Source organism: Balaenoptera physalus (genome assembly GCF_965194825.1).
Source record: "Balaenoptera physalus genome assembly, chromosome: 3".
Lineage (NCBI taxonomy): Eukaryota > Metazoa > Chordata > Mammalia > Artiodactyla > Balaenopteridae > Balaenoptera > Balaenoptera physalus.
Window position 1 is genome coordinate 6,627,521 of NC_138890.1, and position 21,180 is coordinate 6,648,700.

The 21,180-nt window shown below is 38.4% G+C and overlaps 1 protein-coding gene across 1 annotated transcript; it reads right to left on the reverse strand.

Annotated features, from left to right (window-relative positions):
- Positions 1-2,522: 2,522 nt before the first annotated feature.
- Positions 2,523-20,283, reverse strand: ZNF699 (zinc finger protein 699). Its single transcript, XM_082456821.1, has 7 exons — positions 20,155-20,283; positions 19,938-20,073; positions 14,204-14,256; positions 13,184-13,310; positions 8,703-8,801; positions 8,118-8,301; positions 2,523-7,762 (listed from the first exon to the last, which is right to left on the reverse strand). Exons 3-7 carry the CDS (start codon positions 14,249-14,251, stop codon positions 6,304-6,306), a joined length of 1,917 nt encoding a protein of 638 aa, XP_082312947.1. The 5' UTR covers positions 14,252-14,256; positions 19,938-20,073; positions 20,155-20,283; the 3' UTR covers positions 2,523-6,303.
- Positions 20,284-21,180: the final 897 nt, after the last annotated feature.

Here is a 21,180-nt window from a genome sequence, read left to right on the forward strand (position 1 = left end):
ATAAATTTTAAAAATAAATATAAAAACCAGTCAGGGACTTCCCTGGCAGTCCAGTGGTTAAGACCCTGCACTTCCAATGCAGGGGCTGTGGGTTCAATCCCTGGTCAGGGAACTAAGATCCGACACGATGCGTGGCGCGGCCAAATTAAAAAAAAAAAAAAGTCAAAGAAAGGACAAAAAAGAAAACTATAGACCAATCTATTTCATGAACTTAGACACAAAAATCCTCAACAAAATGTTAATAAGCTGAATCCAGCAATATGTAAAAGGAATTCCACATCACAACTGGAGACACATTCCAGATGTGCAAGTTTGGTCCATTACATGAAAATCAATGGAATCCATCATATCAACAGGCTATGGTCATAGATAAGCAACAAGGATTTACTGTACAGCACAGTGAACTATATTCAATACCTTGTAATAACCTATATACGGATAACTGAATCATTTTGCTATATACCTGAAACTATCACAACATTGGAAATCAACTATACTTAAAAAAAAAAACAAAACCAAAAACCAACCAACCAAACAAAAAAACAGGCCATGGTCATATCAATTGGTGCAGAAAAGACATGACAAACCCCAAAACTTATTCATGATATTCAGGGCTTTTTGTTTTTTTTTTACATCTCTGCAAACTAGGAAGAGGGTAACTTAATTTGATGAAGAGCATCTCCAAATAATCTATCACTAACATCTCAGCAATGAAAACAAACACGGCCACACACAAGAACTTGGATGAATATGAAGGGATTATGCTGAGCGACAAGTCTATCTCAGAAGGTTATATAATGTATGATTCCATTCATATAACATTCTTGAAGTAAAATTATAGAAATGAAGAACAGATTAGCGGTTGTCAGGGCTAGTGACAGAGAGGTTTGGCTGTGACTTCAAAGAAGTAGCCTAAGAGAGAGTTCTTTTGTGGTAATGGAACAGTTCTGTAACTTGATTGTGGTTAGTGGTTCCATTAATCTACACAAGTGCTAAAACTGCAAACACACACACACACACACACACACACACATGTATTTAAAATTGGTGAAATCTGAATAAGTTCTGTGGATTTCCACTGGAGGAAACTGGGTGATGAATACATGGGACTTCCATATACATTTTTTTTTTACAAAAATATGAACTTGTAATTATTTCATAATAAAGAGTTTAACACACACACACACACACACACACACACACACACAACCAAACTAAGGACCAGAAAGCTTAAATGACTTTTTTCGAAGGTCACAGAGGTAGAGTTGAAAAGTGAAGACTAGAAATCAGGTGTCTTGATTCCAGTCCAGTTTTCTTTCCATTCCAACAAGGAAACTATATGGCCTTATGATAACAGGCACATAAAGGTGATCCTCTGCATATATCTCAAATGCATTGCAACTGATAATGTTAATAGTAGAATATTCTGATTGGATGGTTATATAAGCAAACTGGACACAGTAGAAGGCAGGTACTGATACAAGCTACTATTGCAAATAGCTAGGGAAATAAGAGAAAATTAAACCCAAATTCAGTAGAAGGAATAAGACCAAAAATTAAAGAATTAGAAGCAAAATAAACTGAGAGTTGGTTCTTCAAAAAAAATTAACATATCAAAATCCCTACCAAGATGAAGAAAAAGAAAGGGACCACATAAACTACCAAGATCAGGAATGAAAAAGGGGATATAATTACAGCTTTCAGACATTAAAAAGAAATTATAGGATATTATGAATAACTTTATGCCAACAAATTTGGAAAGTTATGGAATGGACAGATACAATTTAGCAAAACTAACACAAAAATAAATAAAAAATTTAAATAATCTTTTGTCTATTTATACGTTTGATGTAATTCACGAGTGAAACTATCTTACAAAAGCTTCCTACGAAGAAAACCCAAAACTAGATTCCCAGGTGAATTTTTCCAAACACATAAAAAATAGATAGTAGATAGTTTAAATTTCATATAAAGTCTTTCAAAACAATTTCCAACTTCTTTTATGAAGCAGCGCAACCCTGATACAAAGCATACAAGTATATTAACATAAAAGAAATTACAAGACAAGCCTCATTAACACAGACACAGAAATAAGTTTTTTTTAAATAGCATTTTGAATCTAGCAAAATGAAAAGGCTAACAAGCTAACATATACCATTTCCAAGTATGGTTTATTCCAGGAATACATCTTGTTTTACCATTTGAAAATCAAGGAATGTAGTAATTCACCACATTAAGAGGCCAAAGGAGTTTTTAAAGACTCTGACATAGACAGAAAAGGCACTAGATAAAATTCAATATCATTTATGATTAAAAAAAAAACTCTTGACAATCGAGGAATAGAATTCCTTTCATTTAAAAAAGTTATCTATGAAAAACTTACAGCTATTATTATACTTAATGGTAAAATATGGAATACTTTCCCCTAACATCAGGAACAAGGCAAAGATGTTCTTTTATACCATTTCTATTTATCACTATAAAGCAATGAGGCAAGAAAAATAAAAGGTAAAGTTTAGAAATCAAGTAAGACTTTCTTTTATTGGCACTGACAGGATTGTATAACAGAAAATACAAAATAATTCATAAACTATTTGAATAAATAATTGAATTTATAAATGTCATGGATAAAAGATCAATGTACAAAAAGAAATTGCAATCCTATGTGCTAGCCTCCAAAATCGAAAAATAAATAAAAATATTTACAAAGGAAAACATACCACATACCTAGAAATAAATTAAACAAAGTTACTTCAAGACCTCTACAATTAAAACTACAAAACACTGTTAAGAGGAATTAAAGATGACCTAGATAAATGGATAATTATATTATGTTCATCAATTAGAAGACTCAGTATTGTAAAGATGTCAGTTTTATTCAGGTTATTCTCTAAAGTCAATGCAATTCCAAGCAAAGTCCCAGATTTGTGAAAATTGGTAAGATCTAAAATTAATATAGAATCAAATCAGGAATAGAGAAGGAAGACAATCCTGATGAATAAAAAAGTTGGAAGGCTCTTGCTACCGGATATCCAAAAATACTGCAAAGCCAAGTAAAGATTGAGAAACCATCTTAGCAATCTAAAGAGATGGTAACAGATGGAATCGAACCTTTCTGAAAGGATTTCTAGAACTACTTAGCCTTGGCTGAGAGTTCCCAGACTTCATAGTTCCCTCCCAGTGCTAAGACCAGAATAAGCATATTGTGCTAGCTGATGTTATTATTACCTCTATTTCTACACCCCACCTGCCCCCTGTTGTCTCCTTCCCTTCACCATATACAACACGATTGCCAGGACCCTATGATTCAGTTAGGACTGACTCCACTCTCTTTTTCTGGATGAGTATGGGAGCCAGTCCTAAACAAAGCAGAGAATTACATTCCTCTGGCCACAGTGATTCGACAACAGTTGGCAAGTGAGCCAATCAGATTCAACTGTAATAATCATATTGGAATTGTTCAGAAAGACAATCACTCTCTTCTCCCTGAGACTTAACCCAGAAAGAAAGCAGCCTGGATCTTCTGAGGGCCACTGTGAAGAAAAAGAGCCCACAAGGAAGAATATGTAATGCAGAAAGATGTGCAGACAAGACATGGAAACAGAACTCATCCAGATAACATCTTTTTAGGTCCAGGACCCAGGCACCTCTGAAGTTACTTATACCCAAGGATTTTTCAGTAATCAAACCAATAAATTCCCTTTATAGTTTACAAAAATGAAAAGCATGAAGACATGTCAGAGACTGGGAAAAGTTATCTGCAATACACATATATATATAATAAACATAATTTACGTGTATTATAACATGTTTTACGTATATGTATGTAACTAGATATAGACAGAGATACACATACATTAAAAAAGGAAAAGTAACCACAGGAAACCCTTCAAATAAAAAAGGAACCAAAAATGAGTGAAATGCTTCAATAGGTACCCTCATAAAAGAAGATATCCAGGAGGTTCTCTGGTGGCCTAGTGGTTAGGATTCTGAGCTTTCACTGCCGTGGCCTGGGTTCAATCCCTGGTCAGGGAACTGAGATCCTGCAAGCCATGTGGCACAGCCAAAAAAAAAAAAAAGGTATCCAAATAGCCAACAAGCACATAAAAAAGTATTCACTATTATTATATATCAGGTAAATGCAAATTAAAACCAAAAACAAGATATTAGCATATCCTGTGTTGAATGGCTAAATTAGAAAGTGCTGACCAGGTATGTGGAACAATTGGGACTTTCATGCATTGCTTTTAGGAGTACAAGTGGAATCAAACTTTCTGGAAAACTGGAATACCTACCAAAACTAAACATAAAGTCTATTCTATGATTCAGTAATTTCATTCCTATATACATAGCATATACCAAGAGAAATAAGTTCATAAGTCTGCCAAAAGAGCAACTAAAAGACAAATTAGACATTATGTTGAGAAAAGAAGCCAAATGCATAACTGTGCATACTGTATTTTAACATTTACATGAAGATCAAGAACAAGCAAACCTAATAAATTATAATAAAAGCCAAAATTGCAGTTGCCTCTATGGAGCAATTATTGAGAAGGCAGATGAATGACCTTTCTGAAATCCTGGAAATGTTCTCTGTTTATCAGGGTATATACAATGTGAAATTTCATCAAGCTGTACACTTAAGATTAGCACACTTCATACATATTAGTGTATGTATGCCTTAACAAAGCAGTAAAAGATGATTAAGGGGAAGTGGTACAGCTATACTTTTTGAGGTAAATGGGAAATAAAATGGAAGGAAAAAGTGTAGCTAAATGTACCTGAAGAAGCATAAACCAAATAGCTTTCATCTTCTCAAATAAAAAAGGAGTACACTCTTCCCCGTTTGAAGGTGTTAAATATAAACTTTCCTCCACTAAAATGGGATGACACCTGTCTGATGCTTACTTCAATTATACCTGGTCTTCCTCATTGTCCACAGCTCTTCTTCTTGTCTTGAGATCACAGGGAACTTGCACAGATGTGTCTTTTCCCCTTGAGCAGAGTGACATGATGGGGCTGGACTACGCAGATGACAACAATCCTGCTCCAAACTGGGGCCAACTCTATACAGTCAGTTGATATGCTAGAGGGGCTGTAATATCAGCAAAATTACAATGCAAGAACTTGCCAGAAAAAATCCAAGAAGCTGTGTATGGCCATGACAGAAGAATTTATGGAAATGTCTATGGAGTTGCTGCCTCTGAGATAACTGAAGTCACACATTTAATGTTCCATTTTGAGCCAGTACTGATCAGTGGATCCAATAATTAGGAAAATGAGCTGGAAACTGGAGCTTACCAGGACCTATGCATGTCTTCCTGTCTCATGGCCCCGCTAAACTCAGAATAATGGCTTCTTCCCTCTGCCTTCCAATTCTCACATAAACTCTTATTTTAGACAACTTTAACCTGGAACTGGATAAGGAAGTAATTCTGGGAAATGTAGTCCCAGCCATGTCCAAAGTAACACAACATAAGCCAGCCCAACCAACTTCTAGCTTTCCTGTCACAAGGTCTCTTTTATAAAAATTCAAAACATTGGGTCCAATTCCCAGTCATGAGCAAGGACAAAGAACAAAATACAAAAATATCATAACAGATGAGACTCTTCTTTCAAAACCTTTGTACTTATTTCCACTGGATTACTTATTAGACAGGAAAAGCTTTTAATAGTAAAAACTGATAATCTTTTAGTAGAAAAAAAAAGGGGTTGGGGAATATTGGGTAGGCAATTTCCAGTTTCTGCCATACTAGATCAAAATGAAATTACCATTTACGAAAAATTACAAATACTGAAGTGTTGATACCACAATGACTGCATACTTAGAGAACAATGAGAGTTAATTAGAAACTAATAATAATTTTAAAAAGACCGTATGCCTGCATACGAAAAAATACACTTCAACTCCCCAATGGGTCCAAAAAACTCTGTAATGGAAATAACATTTACATCCAAACCAAAACAAAAGCACCTCATAAAACATATGCAGCTACAGCTGAAAGGTATTAGAGGAAATTTATCACCTTAAACATTCATCAGAAAATTAAAACTGGAAATCAATGAGCCAGCAGTAGTTCACTTTAAGGATGAGGCACTGATCTTTGCTTCTAGTATGAATTTTCTTAGAACACAGTAAGTGATGTTCATGAAGGTGTTACCACATGATTTACATACACAGGGTTTCTCTTAGTTGTGAGTTCTCAAGTCTTCAAAAAGATGAGCGGGTGTCTCCACAGTGTGAGATCTTGCGTGCTGCTTAAGATCTGAAAAAGCCTTGCAGACATTTCCTTATTCCTTACTTTATATGTTTCCTCTAGTGTGAGTTTTCAAATGTCTTCGAAAGTAAGCGGGACAAACAAAGGCTTTCCCACATTCCTTACATTCATAGGGCTTCTCACCAGTGTGGCTTCTTACGTGTCTTCGAAAGGATGAAGGACAACTGAATGCTTTCCCACATTCCAGACATTCAAAGGGTTTCTCTCCAGTGTGCATCCTTGTGTGGACAGTAAGGTATGAAGAATGGCGAAAGGCTTTCCCACAGTCCTTACATTCATAGGGTTTCTCCCCAGTGTGCGTTCTCATGTGGATCCTAAGGGCTGAGGGGTAAATGAAGGCTTTTCCACATTTCTTACATTCATAAGGTTTCTCTCCAGTGTGAGTTCTTATATGTACCGTAAGGTGGGAGGAACTAATAAAGGCTTTCCCACATTCCTTACATTCATAAGGCTTCTCTCCACTGTGAGTTCTTAAGTGTTCGGTGAGGGATGAGGAACGACTAAAGGCCTTCCCACATTCCTTACATTCGTACTGCACCTTTCCAGTGTGATCTCTCACATGTGCTCTAAAGGACGAGGGACAACTGAAGGCTTTTCCACATTCCTTACATTCGTAGGGTTTCTCTCTACTTTGATTTTTCACATGTGTATTCAGGGAAGTGGGAAGATAAAAGGCTTTTCCACATTCCAGACATTCATAGGGTTTCTCCCCAGTGTGTTTTCTCATATGGATACTTAAGGAGGACGGACAATTGTAGGCTTTCCCGCATTCCTTACATTTATAGGGTTTCTCTCCCGTATGTGTTCTGACGTGTACGGTGAGCTTTGAGGACTCACTGAAGGCTTTCCCACACTCTTTACATTCATAAGGCTTCTCTCCAGTATGAATTCTTATATGTATTATAAGGTGAGAAGAGGAACTGAAGGCCTTCCCACACTCCTTACATTCATATGGCTTATCTCCACTGTGAATTCTTTTGTGTTTGGAGAGTGAGGAGGAACAACTAAATGCTTTCCCGCACTCCTTACATTCATAAGGCTTATCTCCACTGTGAATTCTTTTGTGCTCTGTAAGGGATGAAGAACAGCTAAAGGTTTTCCCACATTCCTTGCATTCGTAGTTTGTCTTTCCTGTGTGAATCTTCATATGTGCCCTAAAGAATGAAGAACAACTGAAGGCTTTGGTACATTCCTTACATTCATAGGGTTTCTCTTCAGTGGGAGTTTTCATATGCTTCTTAAAACAAGCAAAAAAATGAAAAGCTTTCCCACATTCCTTACACTGATAGGGTTTGCTTCCAGTGTGAGAACTTATGTGATTCTTAAGGGATAAATGATCTGTGAAGGCCTTTTTACACTCCTGGCATTCATAGGCTTTTACTTCAGTAGTTCTCTTGAGTATATTAAGATTTGAGATATGGCTGAAGGTTTGTCTACACCGATTTTCTTCGTTATGTTCATAGATGTTCTCCACCATGTGACTTCTTTTAAAAAATAAAAAGCACATTATTAGCAGCAAGTAATTTTTTACCATTTTCAGTGACTACATCTGTTTTCTGCCCTGTCCAATGATAAGCTGAAAGTTCTCACAGAGGGCTCTACGATAGCCAATATTATCACTGAGTTTTTGGCTTATGGGGTTTTTCTGATGGTTGCTTACAAATGAATTATGTGTCAAACATGGAAGAGCTCAGTCTCATTTGTGGAAAAAATATCTTATGAAAATTCCATATGAAATCACAATTTTTGACCAAGTTTTATACACATGTTTTTAAAATTTCGTGACATTTTAAGATTCTCTCCTGAGACACTACTTTCTCTTATATGAATGGCACTCACCTCAAATGTCTCTCATGGTTTTTGTTCTGATAATCAAAACCATGGTATTCCCAGCTTCTGTGTAAAATGGACAACGAGGAAGCACTCCTTTTGAATCTTACTACATTCTGTTCACTGGATATTTTTTCTCGATAAATATCTTGTGGAGCGACTAATTCATTAGTTTTAAGTTGAGTCTCAAAACCTGAAACAACAAAATAAAGGCATCATGAGAGAAGGACTTTTGGCAGTGTGGCTGGTTCAGGACTTTCCCAATAAGCACAGGGTCAAAATGGCAAAGCAACTAAGAAATAATCCCACGAAGATTGAGACTGATGGTAACATAAATAGGGTATTCCTAGGGGAGCAAAACAAAAAGGAACTGGGTAAAACGCACATGACCAAATACTACATTACAAAGAGGAAATATGGGCATTCCCAAGAACAAGGAAAGTGTGAGAGGACTGATGAAAAGTCAAAATAGTAATCGAAGGTATCTGTGGAAGATCAGCTTCCTCAGACAAGGCAAAGTTTCACTTTGCTTTTATTTGATTTTTCCAAATGTAATATCCCCCAACCAAGTCAGTTTCTCCCAAGGATTCTTGCCTTCCTGATGCTCCCCCTGGGTGGGTCCTCTCTCTGCTATCTCCAGGTCCTCCTCTTGTTTCCACTGGGAGATCAGATAGGGTGTGTGTAGTGGATACCCTGTTCATGCGGAAAGGTATATCATGAGGTAAAACAATGAGGAACCATAAACATTTCCATGAGACAGGGCAAAAACTTTGCTCTTCTGTTACTCTAAAGCAAGTAGGAATTTAACTGTAACAAAATGTTGAATTTATTTTTTTAAGGTGGGAGGGGGTGGTCTGATGTCTAGAACTGATCTGCCATTCACGTCTAAACCTCAGCATTATTAGAAACTGGTCCAATATTCACAGGCAGGACATACTGTTCTCCTGTTGAAGATAAATAATCTCAGAATACCAATCTCAGACAAGGTTACTCTGAGATCATGATAAGATGAAACAAAATAAGGCTACTTCATAATTTAGCCTAGGGACAGACAAAAAAAGTCGCTGTGCCATCCACAAAATACTAATAGTTTCCCCTGCATCCAGATTTCTGTCAGCATCCAATCTAAAGTGAACACATATGGACAGGGTTGAACGGTACCCCTCAAAAATTCATGTCCATATATACACTACTATGTATAAAATAGACAACTAATGAGAACCTACTGTATAGCACAGGGAACTCTACTCAATGATCTGTGGTGACCTAAATGGGAAGGAAATCTAAAAAAGAGTGGAAATATGTATACGTATAACTGACTAACTTTGCTGTACAGCAGAAACTAACACAACATTGTAAAGCAACTATACTCCAATAAAAATAAATAAATAAATAAATGACAGCATAATATTAAAAAAAAATTCATGTCCAAACAGATCAATGGAACAGAATAGAGAGTCCATAAATAAGCCCATATAAATATAATCAACTTATCTTTGACAAAGGTGCAAAGGCAATACAATGGAGAAGAATATAGTCTTTCCAACAAACGGTGCTAAAACAACTACTAGACATCAACATACATTTAAAAAAAAAAAAAAAAGAATCTTCACACAGACCTTACACTCTTGCAAAAATTAACTCAAAATACAGGGGGAGGCATCCAAAGCTTCAGGACAACTTGGGGCCCCATCAATAGGGAGTAAAAAATTAGCTCAAAATAGATCACAGATCTAAATGTAAAACGTAAAACTATAGAACTCCTAGAAGATAACATAGGAAAAAATGTAGGTGACCTAAGATTTGGCGATGACTTGTTAGATAGGTGAAAATTAATCAGGGGAAACTTCACTAAAATGGAGTTGAGAGGCCAGAAGTGGAAGCTTTCATGCAGTTCCACAGGACATCAATTATAGGAAGATGGCTTCCCTGGTGGCACAGTGGTTAAGAATCCACCTGCCAATGCAAGGGTCACCAGTTCGAGCCCTGGTCCAGGAAGATCCCACTTGCCGCAGAGCAACTAAGCCCATGCACCACAACTACTGAGCCTGCGCTCTAGAGCCCACGAACCACAACTACTGAGCCCACGTGCCACAACTACTGAAGTCCACGTGCCTAGAGCCCATGCTCCACAACAAGAAGCCACCAAAATGAGAAGCCCGCGCACCGCAACGAAGAGTAGCCCCCGCTCGCTGCAAATAGAGAAAGCCCGCGCACAGCAACAAAGACTCAATGCAGCCATAAATAAATAAATAAATAAATTTATAAAAAAACAAATTACAGGAAGAATTGTCCATTACAGACTCCAACAAAAGAATCATCAACAAGAATCACCAGTTATAATCCTGACAGGAAAAGATGTACATTGCATCCCCTATAAGAAATCAACTACCCCAGCAACTAAGCCAATATGAAACCATCATCACTCATTTTTCTCCAATAGACTTTTTTTTCTCCAATAGACTTTCATCCAAAACAATCTCTCCCAATTTCCTCCTTTTTCTCTATAAAATTATGTTCTTCTCCCTTGTTTTTTGGACTTGCCTATGGCTTTTGTTATAGCTTTCTTGTCCTAAATTGCAATTCCTCTGCTATGCCCAAATAAACCATTTTTGTTGGTAAAATAACTATCTTATTTTTAAGGTCAACAGATAATGACCTGAAAGACACAATTCATGAAAGAAAGAATTGACAAGTTGGACTTCATTAAAATTAAAAACTTTTGCTCTGAGAAAAAAACTGCCAAGAGAATAAAAAGCCACAGACTGGAAGAAATTATCTGCAAAAGACATATCTGATAAAGAAGTGTTATCCAAAATATACACAGAATTCTTAAAACTCAACAATAAAGAAAACAAACAACCCGATTAAAAAAATGGGCCCAAAACCTTAACAGATACCTCATCAAGGAAGATACACAGATGGCAAATGAGCATATGAAAAGATGTTCCACATCATATGTCATCAGGAAAATGCAAATCAAAACAATGAGATACCACTATACACCTATAAGAATGGCCAAAATCCGGAACACTGACAGCAAAGAATTTTGAGAATGTGGAGCTGGTGGGAATGCAAAATGGTACAGCCACTTTGGAATACAGTTTGGCAGTTTCTTACAAAACCAAACATACTCTTAACCATACAGACAGGCAATTGCACTCCCTGGAATTTACCCAAAGGAGTTAAAAACATGTCTACACAAAAACCTGCATGTGGATGTTTACAGCAGCTTTATTCATAATTGCCAAAACCTGGAAGCAATCAAAATGTTCTTCAGTGGGTGAATGGATAAACAGACTGTGGTACATCCAGACAATAAAATATAAATCAGCACTAAAAAGAAATGAGCTATCCAGCCATGAAAAGAGGTGGAAAAACCTTAAATGCATATTACTAAGTGAAAGAAGCCAATCTGAAACGGCTATATATATACTGTGTGATTCCAACTACATGACATTCTGGAAAAGGCAAAACTATGGAGACAGTAAAAAGATCAGTGGTTGCCAGGAGTTGTGGGGAAGGAGAGATAAATTGGGGTGGAGGGGATACAGGATTTTTAAGGGTAGTGAAGCTACTTTATGGTATTATAATGGTGGCTATGTCATTATATATTTGTCCAAACCTTAAAATGTACAACACCAAAAGTGAACACTAATATAAACTCTGGACTTAGGGTGATAATGATGTGTCAGTGTAGGTTCACCAACTCTAACAAATATACCACTCTGGTAGGAAGGCTGTGAGTGTATGGGGACAGGGGGTATATGGGAAATATTTATCTGTACCTGTCACTCAATTTTGCTGTGAACCTATAAACTGCTCTAAGAAAAATAAAGTGTACTGAGAAAAAAAATCCCTGTCCTCCCAGAATTTCAGAATGTTATTTTATTTGGAAATAGGGTCTTTGCAGATACAATCAAGTTAAGATAAGTTATACTGGATTAGGGTAGGCCCTAAATGCAATGACTGGCATCCTTACAAGGACAGAAAGACTTAGAGACAGAGGATGAAGGCCGTGTGAAGATGGAGGCAGAGATCAGAGTGATGCAGCTGCAAGCCAAGGATTGCTGGCAACCACCAACAGCTAGGAAGGGGACAAGGAGGGATTTTTCCTGAGCCTTCGGAAGGATCATGACACCCTGATTTCAGACTTCCAACCTCCAGAAATTTAAAATAATAAGGTTCTGTTGTTCTTAGCCACCCAGTTTGTGGTGCTTTGTTATGGAAGGCCTAGGAAACCAATACAGCCTGCTTCCATAGACCTACCCCCAAGTCATTCAACCTAAGTACACAAATCCGATAATATTTACTTTCTAACACCTTCTTTCTGAGACACGCCATGGCTCCCCATGGCATGTGTTCTCCCTCACTGCTCCAAGTAATAAACCCAACTTGCTTAACTGGTGGTCTCTGGGTACAGGACATTAACAGCAGTAAAATTCTCAAAAGGTCCCAAACCACCAATTTTCTCCCTGTGCCCCAAAGTGACCCCTGAAGCCTGTGCCCACAATTTCTACACTTAATAAGCCTTGAGGCTTCCAACCACAAGAAAAAGAGAAAGTCAGTTCAATATACATGTTTATTTTCTTTCTTTTTTTATGTTAATTTCATATTTATCTTCTTGCCCATTACACCTAAGCATTTTGAATACAGGGACATCTTGTTTTTTATAGTATACATTCAAAAGGGTTTGATATAGAGTTCACCCTCAAAAAAATGCTTAATGAATGAAAGAATGATTGAATGAAGAAAAATAAGACCAACAGCATCTTTGTAACACTGGATGAAATGAAAACTCTGCATTCAGTGCCAGTGTCAGAATGGATAAGGAGATTTCCACTGATTCTTTTTTTGTTGTTGTTTTATACTGGTAGAATATTTTAACAATATGCATTGTTATTGTTTATTTTCATGGTGAAGCCACTAGACTGTAAGTTCCTTGGGGTCAGTGACCATGTCTGTCTTATTTACCAATTTATTCCAGTTCCTCAACCCAAATCCTAGACCAAAGTCAATTAGTAAGATAAAACTGTTTTCTAAACGACTAAATGAAGGAATGTTGCCATCCTTACCTAATGAGGCCAGGTTCCGGAAGTTTTCCAGCATCACATCTCTGTAGAGGTTTCTCTGAGCGAGATCTAGCAAAGCCCACTCCTCCTGGGTAAAGTCCACAGCCACATCCTCAAAGACCACTGGTTCCTAAAACATTCCACATATTTTGTTCAGAAAAGTGCCAACCCCCCCAGTGTGTGCAGGAGGATGAATGAGCCTGGAAATACTGAGGAACTGAGAATCAATTCATAGGAAGTTCAGAAGATTCTATTCTCCCAACATCTACCCTAGGATTCAGTCATCAGATCTTCTTCGTTCTACATAAGCATCCTGACTGATCAAATTTTCTCACAGATTTAACAACACTTTTGAAACAATAAATTTATCTTTCCACAGTTTGATGGTGACCAATTCCAGTCTTACAATAATCCAGAACATCCAGAGGATATAGCAGAAATGAGAGAAATGCTCTAGAAATGAAATAATAATTTCCACATTGAAACCAGCAAAAATTCCTTGTTACAGAAACAATTTCACTGCTTCCTTATATTCCACCATAGCAACCAGCACAACACAAAACACTGGGTCAAATCTGGATGAGGTTTTAATGAATTAAAACACACTGAGGGGCAGAGAGCTTTTCTTTTTCTTTTTCTTCTTTCCCCACAAACCTGGGGCCCAGGAGTCTGCAAGAAGCACAACATTCAACCCAGGCCCACAGCCAGCCACATTTTCTTGCACTCAAGGCCAGGGGGCTGTAAATTGTACAACATGAGCTAAATTCAGCCTATCATCTATTTATGTAAGTAAAGGTTTATTGGAACACAATAAAACATTTGTTTATACACTGTATATGGCTGCTTTCACAATAAAATGGCAGAACTGAGTAAAACAGAAACTCTATGGCCTTCAAAGCCTAAAATGCTTACTATGTGGCCCAATGCAGGAACAGGTTGCTGACCTCTGCTCTAAACGGTTAGGAGATCGATGGCCCGGGGGAACTGAAATATTCTTTTGGAGAATTATTAACTCTTACTTACCTGTGTCATATTTTTCTGTAACTCAGCAGCTGTTCTTTCTTCCTCCATGTTCCCTTCATGAAGAAAGACAGAGTATTGAGAAGTTAGAGCTGAGGCAGGAGAAAGAAGACACGAGAATCTGGGTCTCCCCACAATTTCCATAATCAAGACTGTGGATTTTGCAGCACATCTGTTAGGAGTGATCACTCCCCTCAAAACACACACACACAGAGACATGCATAGCCCCAAGACACCCAAGCAAACACACATCAATCTTGTAAGAAAATAGAGGGGGGGGAAAAAAAAGAAGTTAGAGCAATCTTATCTCCTCTAGAGCTATAAAACAGTCCTCTGGTTCTTGTAGATCATAAAAAAAAACAGGTTAAGAGTTCCATTTTGTAAGCAAGTGAACTGTAGTCTAAAAAAATTTAGCTGTCAATTTGATCATAATAATGAAAACATAAAAAAATCAGAGAACGCCTTCGATAGTAAGAATATACACACCATCTCAAATCCAGGAAAGTGTGACCTGTATGCCAGACTTCCGGGGGTTCCACTCCCAATATTTATTTCTGCACCGCTTGGCAGGCTAACATGTATTACTGCTCAGCCCCTGACTACTAGACCCTCTCCCACAAGGGTTGCAGGGTCCCCAAAACCTGGTTTTTGAGAAACAGCATCAACTGACTGAATACCACATACAGGTGGCAGAGAAGACTTCTCCTATTCAATTCTGCAGGAATTGTAGAGGAGGTACAGCAGCAGCAGAACAAGAACACTCGGAGTGAAGTTAGCAGTGTGTGTCATCTCTCACAGTGATATCTGTAGCACTACTGCACAAATTTCGAATAACGAAAATGCAACAGTTTCTTCCACTGCCGTGGATGAAGTATGTATTTTAAAGCCAATACAAACTGTAACATTCTTTACTAACAACATGTTCCATTTGAGCAACCAAGATATGAGAATGACTTGGCAAAGAGATGCCCATACCTCTGCAAAAAGATTATTCATAGAAACTCTGCAAATGAGATACTAACACAACCAGTTTATAGTTGAAGAATCTTGGAAAGAGTCACTTTAACTATGTGCTCAATGCTACCCAATTAGAAAGCTGCTGAGGAGCTGTGTGTATGCACGTGTATTTACCTTCAAAGCCTAAATGCCCAATGAGTGTATTTCTGAACATATACCTTACAATTTAGTTGTCAGTGAGGCCCTTATGCCCTAACATTACCAGGGTCTGGCCTAGAACCCTGTTGGGCACACTATGGAGAGTAAACAAATGAAGTATTCTATTCAAGTGTTTTATCTTTGAGCTCCTTCTCTTGACTAAGCCCTATGTCTTCAGCAAGGATGCTTCCCTTAAGGCCCTTACCTCCTGCTCCTTCATCTCATATTTATTTAGGTAATATTCACCCTGTCCTACTACGTGCAGTCACAGGAGACACAGCACTGAACAAAACAGAAAAATCCTAAAGTGCCTGGGTCGTTTGAAGGAGGACCACTAAATTAACAAAATATTATCAGGTGGTGGTATATGCTATATAAAAATGCATCACATTATAGGGATAAGGAGATACACACATATTTATCTTTAGCAAATCAGGACTACTTATGTGACAGGGTAGAAGCAGGAAATTAAAATAACTGTTTCAGATAACACTAGAAATCCACAGCTGGTGTGGTATATATATTTATATACAACTGACCCTTGAACAATTGCAGGGGTTGGGGCACCAACCCTCCGGCAGTGGAAAATTCGAGTATAACTCATAGTCAGCCTTCAGTATCCAAGGATTCAACCACTGATCCTGTAGTATCGTAGTATTTAGTACTGAAAAAAATCTGCATATAAGTGGACGCATGCATTTCAAACCCATGTTGCTCAAGGGTTAATTGTATTTACAAAAATCATCAATTCCTATAGAAGAAAAATCAGTATCAATGGGTTAATCATTGACTTATAAGGGCAGAAAAAGAACAGCATAAAGGTTTAGAAAAAAAAAATGAGTATATGACAAAATTAACAATATTTTAAAAAACTTAAACAGAATCAGAAAAGCTAAAATGGCAATACTACCCAAAGCAATCTACAGATTTAATGCCATCCCTATCAAATTACCCATGACATTACAGAACTAGAATAAATAATCCTAAAATTTATATGGAACCATAAAAGACCCAGAATTGCCAAAGCAATCCTGAGGAAAAAGAACAAAGCAAAAGGCATAACGCTCCTAGGCTTCAGACAATACTACAAAGCTACAGTAATCAAAACAGTGTGGTATTGGCACAAAAACAGACACACAGATCAATGGAACAGAACAGAGAGCCCAGAAATAAACCCACATGCCTACGGTCAATTAATCTTCAACAAAGGAGGCAAGAATACACAATGGGAAAAAAACAGTCTCTTCGGCAAGTGTAGCTGGGAAAGTTGGACAGCTGCATGTAAATCAATGAAATTAGAACACAACCTCTCCTGTGGAGAAAAGGGAAACCTCCTACACTGTTGGTGGGAATGTAAATTGGTACAGCCACTATGGAGAACAGTATGGAGGTTCCTTAAAAAACTAAATATAGAACTACCATATCATCCAGCAATCCCACTCCTGGGCATATATCTGGAGAAAACCATAATTCAAAAAGATACATGTACCCCAAAGTTCACTGCAGCACTATTTACAATAGCCAAGACATGGAAGCAACCTAAATGTCCATCAGCAGAGGAGTGGATAAAGAAAATGTAGTACCTACATACAGTGGAATATTAGTCAGCCATAAAAAAGAATGAAATAATGCCATTTGCAGCAACATGGATGGACCTAGAGACTGTCATACTGAGTGAAGTAAGTCAGACAGAGAAAGACAAATATCATATGATATTGCTTATATGTGGAATCTAAAAAAAGGTACAAATGAACTTATTTACAAAACAGAAATAGAGTCACAGATGTATAAAACAAACTTATGGTTACCAAGGGGGCAAGGAGGGAGAGGGATAAAGTGGGAGATTGGGACTGACATATACACACTACTATATATAAAATAGATAACTAATAAGGGCCTACTGTATAGCACAGCAACTCTACTCAGTACTCTGCAATGACCTATATGGGAAAAGACTCTAAAAAAGAGTAGATATATGTATATGTATAACTGACTCACTTTGCTGTACACCTGAAACTAACACAAAATTATAAATCAGCTATACTCCTATTAAAATTTTTAAAAAAAGAACACACCCTCTCACCATACACAAAAACAAACTGAAAATGGCTTAAAGACTTAAACATAAGATGTGACACCATAAAACTCCTAGAAGAGATCATAGGCAAAGCATTTTCCAACATAAATTGTACCAATGTTTTCTTAGGTCAGTCTCCCAAGGCAACAGAAATAAAAACAAAAATAAATGGGACCTAATCAAACTTACAAGCTTTTGCACAGCAAAGGAAACCATAAACAAAACGAAAAGACAACCTATGGAATGGAATAAAATATTTACAAATAATGCAACCAGCAAGGCTTAATTTCAAAAATACACAAACAGCTCATACAACTCAACAACAAAAAAACAAACAACCCAATCAAAAAATGGGCAGAAGGACTTCCCTGGCAGTCCAGTGGTTAAGACTCCACGCTTCCAATGCAGGAGGCACGGGTTTGATCCCTGGTCGGAGAACTAAGATCCCACATGCCACACAGCCAAAAAAAAAAAAAAAAAAAAACAGCATAAGACCTAAATAGACATTTCTCCAAAGACATACAGATGGCAAGTAGGCACGTGAAAAGATGCTCAACAATGCTAATTGTTAGAGAAATGCAAATCAAAACTATAATGAGGTACCCCACCTCACACTGGTCAGAATGGCCACCATTAAAAAGTCTACAGATAACAAGCACTGGAGAGGGTGTGGAGAAAAGGGAACCCTCCTACACTGTTAGTGGGAATGTAAGTTGGTGCAGTCACTATGGAAAACAGTATGGAGGTTCCTCAAAAAACTAAAAATAAAATTAACATATGACCCAGCAATCCCACTCCTGGGCATATACCCAGAGAAAACTATAACTCAAAAAGATACATGCACCCCTATGTTCAAAGCAGCACTATTCACAATAGCCAAGGCATGGAAACAATCTAAATGTCCATGAACAGATGAATGGATAAAGAAGATGTGGTACATATATACAATGGAATACTACTCAGCCATAAAAAAGAGAAGGGAATAATGCTATCTGCAGCAACATGGATGCAACTAGAAATTATCATACTAAGCAAAGTAAGTCAGAAAGAGAAAGACAAATACCATATGATATCACTTATATTTGGATCTAAAATATGGCACAAATGAAACTATCTACAAAACAGAAACAGACTCACAGATATAGAGAACAGATTTGTGGTTACCAAGGGGGAGAGAGGGTGGGAGAGGGATAGACAAGGCGTTTGGGGTTAGCAGATGCAAACTATTACACACAGAATGGATAAACAACAAGATCCTATTGTATAGCACAGGAAACTATATTCAATATCCTGGGATAAACCATAATGGAAAAGAATATTAAAAAAGAATGTATATATGTGTATAACTGAGTCACTTTGCTGTACAGCAGAAATTAACACAACATTGTAAATCAACTATACTTCAATTAAAAAAATAATAAAGTGAAAAAAAATGTTTAAAAAATTAAAAAATATAGGGACTTCCCTGGCGGTCCAGTGGTTAAGACTCTGCGCTTCCAACGCAGGGGGCGCGGGTTCGATCCCTGGTCAGGGAGCTAAGATCCCGCGTGCTGCAGGACCAAATAATAAAATAAAATAAAATAAATAAATGAATATAAACACAAAACCTGTTTACATCCAATCACTAAAGAAAAAAATTAGCAGTTTAGAACATACCTACAAAGGAAACAGAAGTTGCAGATTGTTTTACAGACAGGTTCACCAAGTAAGTAAAGGATTCATAATTCCATTTTGGGGGGGGTGCTGTTTTCCTGTGTATTTCCAAGACCAGAAAAGTACTCAAAACGCAAATATATGTGTATACACACATACACACATATATATATGAAAGATCTCATTCATATACACAAGGGCAAAATATTAAAATATTAGTACAGTCCAGAAATGAATAATGAAGATAATAATCACAAACTAAGTTCATTTCCTCCTAGGAATGAAGTGTGGTTAAAATGATTAACATAATTAAAATGATTAATATAATTCACATTAATAGAAAAAGATCATATGACTCATCCCCTTCGATACAAAAGTGACTGATCTCTATCAATATGCATTGATGATAATAATTTAACCCACTAGGACTAGAGGGAAATAGGCTTTAATTAGAAAAAATATATATTATTTACAAACACCTACAGCAAACATCCTATTTAATGGTGAAATGGCAGAATAATTCCCTCTGGGATCAGGAACAAGACGAGGATGCACTTAAATGCTATTCTACATTGAACTGAATGTCCTGGCAAACGCACTAAATAAATAAAAAGAATATAAGGTACAAAGAATAAGAAAACGCTGAAACTGACATATGATCACACTTTCGGTGTGAAATTCAAAAAAAATCTACAGATAAATGACTAACATTTAGAGCTGCAACTGGCAAGGGGGGTTAAAAAGATACTAAGTAATCACTTCACTTTTATGCAGCTGAATATAATGTAGCAACCTGATGCCCACAGGAAGAGAAAAAAAAAAATCACAGGTCAAGAATAATATCTCTCGCACCAGGAAGGGAGAGGTGGGGACGGAGTGAGGCAAATGTCACCCCATTCTCACAGAACAAGCTGAAATCCACAGACCTGCGCAGAGACGAGGTTGAGACTCGTCCCCGTGACCCGAATGGCAGGGATGCTTTTCCTTTCTGGAAAGAGAGCAGAGGATGATTTTGGAGGCCGATTAAATACGAGGATGGCTCTCCAACTCTCGCCTGCAGCAGACTCACCCCGACTGCTGGACCCTCACAGAGTTCCTGATTCAGTGAGTTTGGTACCAGCCGCGGCTGCTGGAGGCCCCGGGCGCGGGTGTCCCAGCGTGGAGCGGTGGGCACAGCCCAAGCGGCCGCCTTTTGTCCTCAGACCCCAAGGCCAAGCTCTCCACCTCCCGCGCACCGGACTTGGGGCGGGCTGGGCTGAACCAGGTAGGACGCGGACCGAGGCAAAATTTACATCAGATTTAGATGGTGCTGTAAGGGGACATGGCCGCCAGCTTGCGCACGAGCAGAAGTGCACGGCTGCTTCCGGTTTCTGCGCCACGCACAGCGTCAGGGGCGGGGCCTCAGGAGCTGGGAAATTTGGGTTGGGAGGGGCGGTGGCATCTTCCAGCCGCAAGTGGAGAAGTGCTAATTTCCTTCCGCGGAGAGACGCGACTGGGTCTTGGGGTCGGGTCAACCTAGGACTTGGGGTTGGAGAGGGCCTGGAGCGGGACCAGGCTATGGGCGGGGCTTGACTAGGCCTGTGGGGCGGAGATGGGGCGCGACCAGGCCTAGGGGCGTGGCTTAGTTGAATATTCCAAAGAGCTGAGTTTAGGGTGGGATCAGGTCGAGGGGTGGGACTGTAGCAAGAGGAGGTCCCACAGTCAGGCTGGTGATATGGGGCACTTTGAGACAAGACGATGTCCTCATCCCTGGGGACCACTGTAGCAGGTTAACTAGCCAATAAGGCAGAAATGGCAAGCCAAGGCCGGTCCCCGAAGCACAGTTAGGGGAGGCGTCTTTGTCCACAGCCAGCACGGCTCTGCTGTGACCCAGTCAGATCTGCTATGAAGGACAGCATCATCATTCTAGCTGCTCCCCAGAGGGATATTCAGACACCCCCCCCCACCCAACCCTTGGGCTGGCCCAACTAAAACACTGCTTAAAGTAACTGAAGTCAAGGTAGTTTATATCCCTGCCTCCCTAGGAGCCCAAAGGAGGTGGCTTACCCTACTAAAAGAATGCTCCAAACCACGAGATGGGCGTTGGGCCCTGCTT

What these genes read in the sequence shown, in the direction of transcription:
- ZNF699 (XM_082456821.1), bottom strand. Translation starts at nt 14,251, where the DNA reads ATGGAGGAAGAAAGAACAGCTGCTGAGTTACAGAAAAATATGACACAG. An exon ending in TACAGAAAAATATGACACAG is followed by an intron (nt 13,311 to 14,203) that starts GTAAGTAAGAGT and finishes GGAATGTTTTAG; the next exon opens with GAACCAGTGGTCTTTGAGGA. An exon ending in CCAGGGGGAGCATCAGGAAG is followed by an intron (nt 8,302 to 8,702) that starts GCAAGAATCCTT and finishes TTGTTGTTTCAG; the next exon opens with GTTTTGAGACTCAACTTAAA.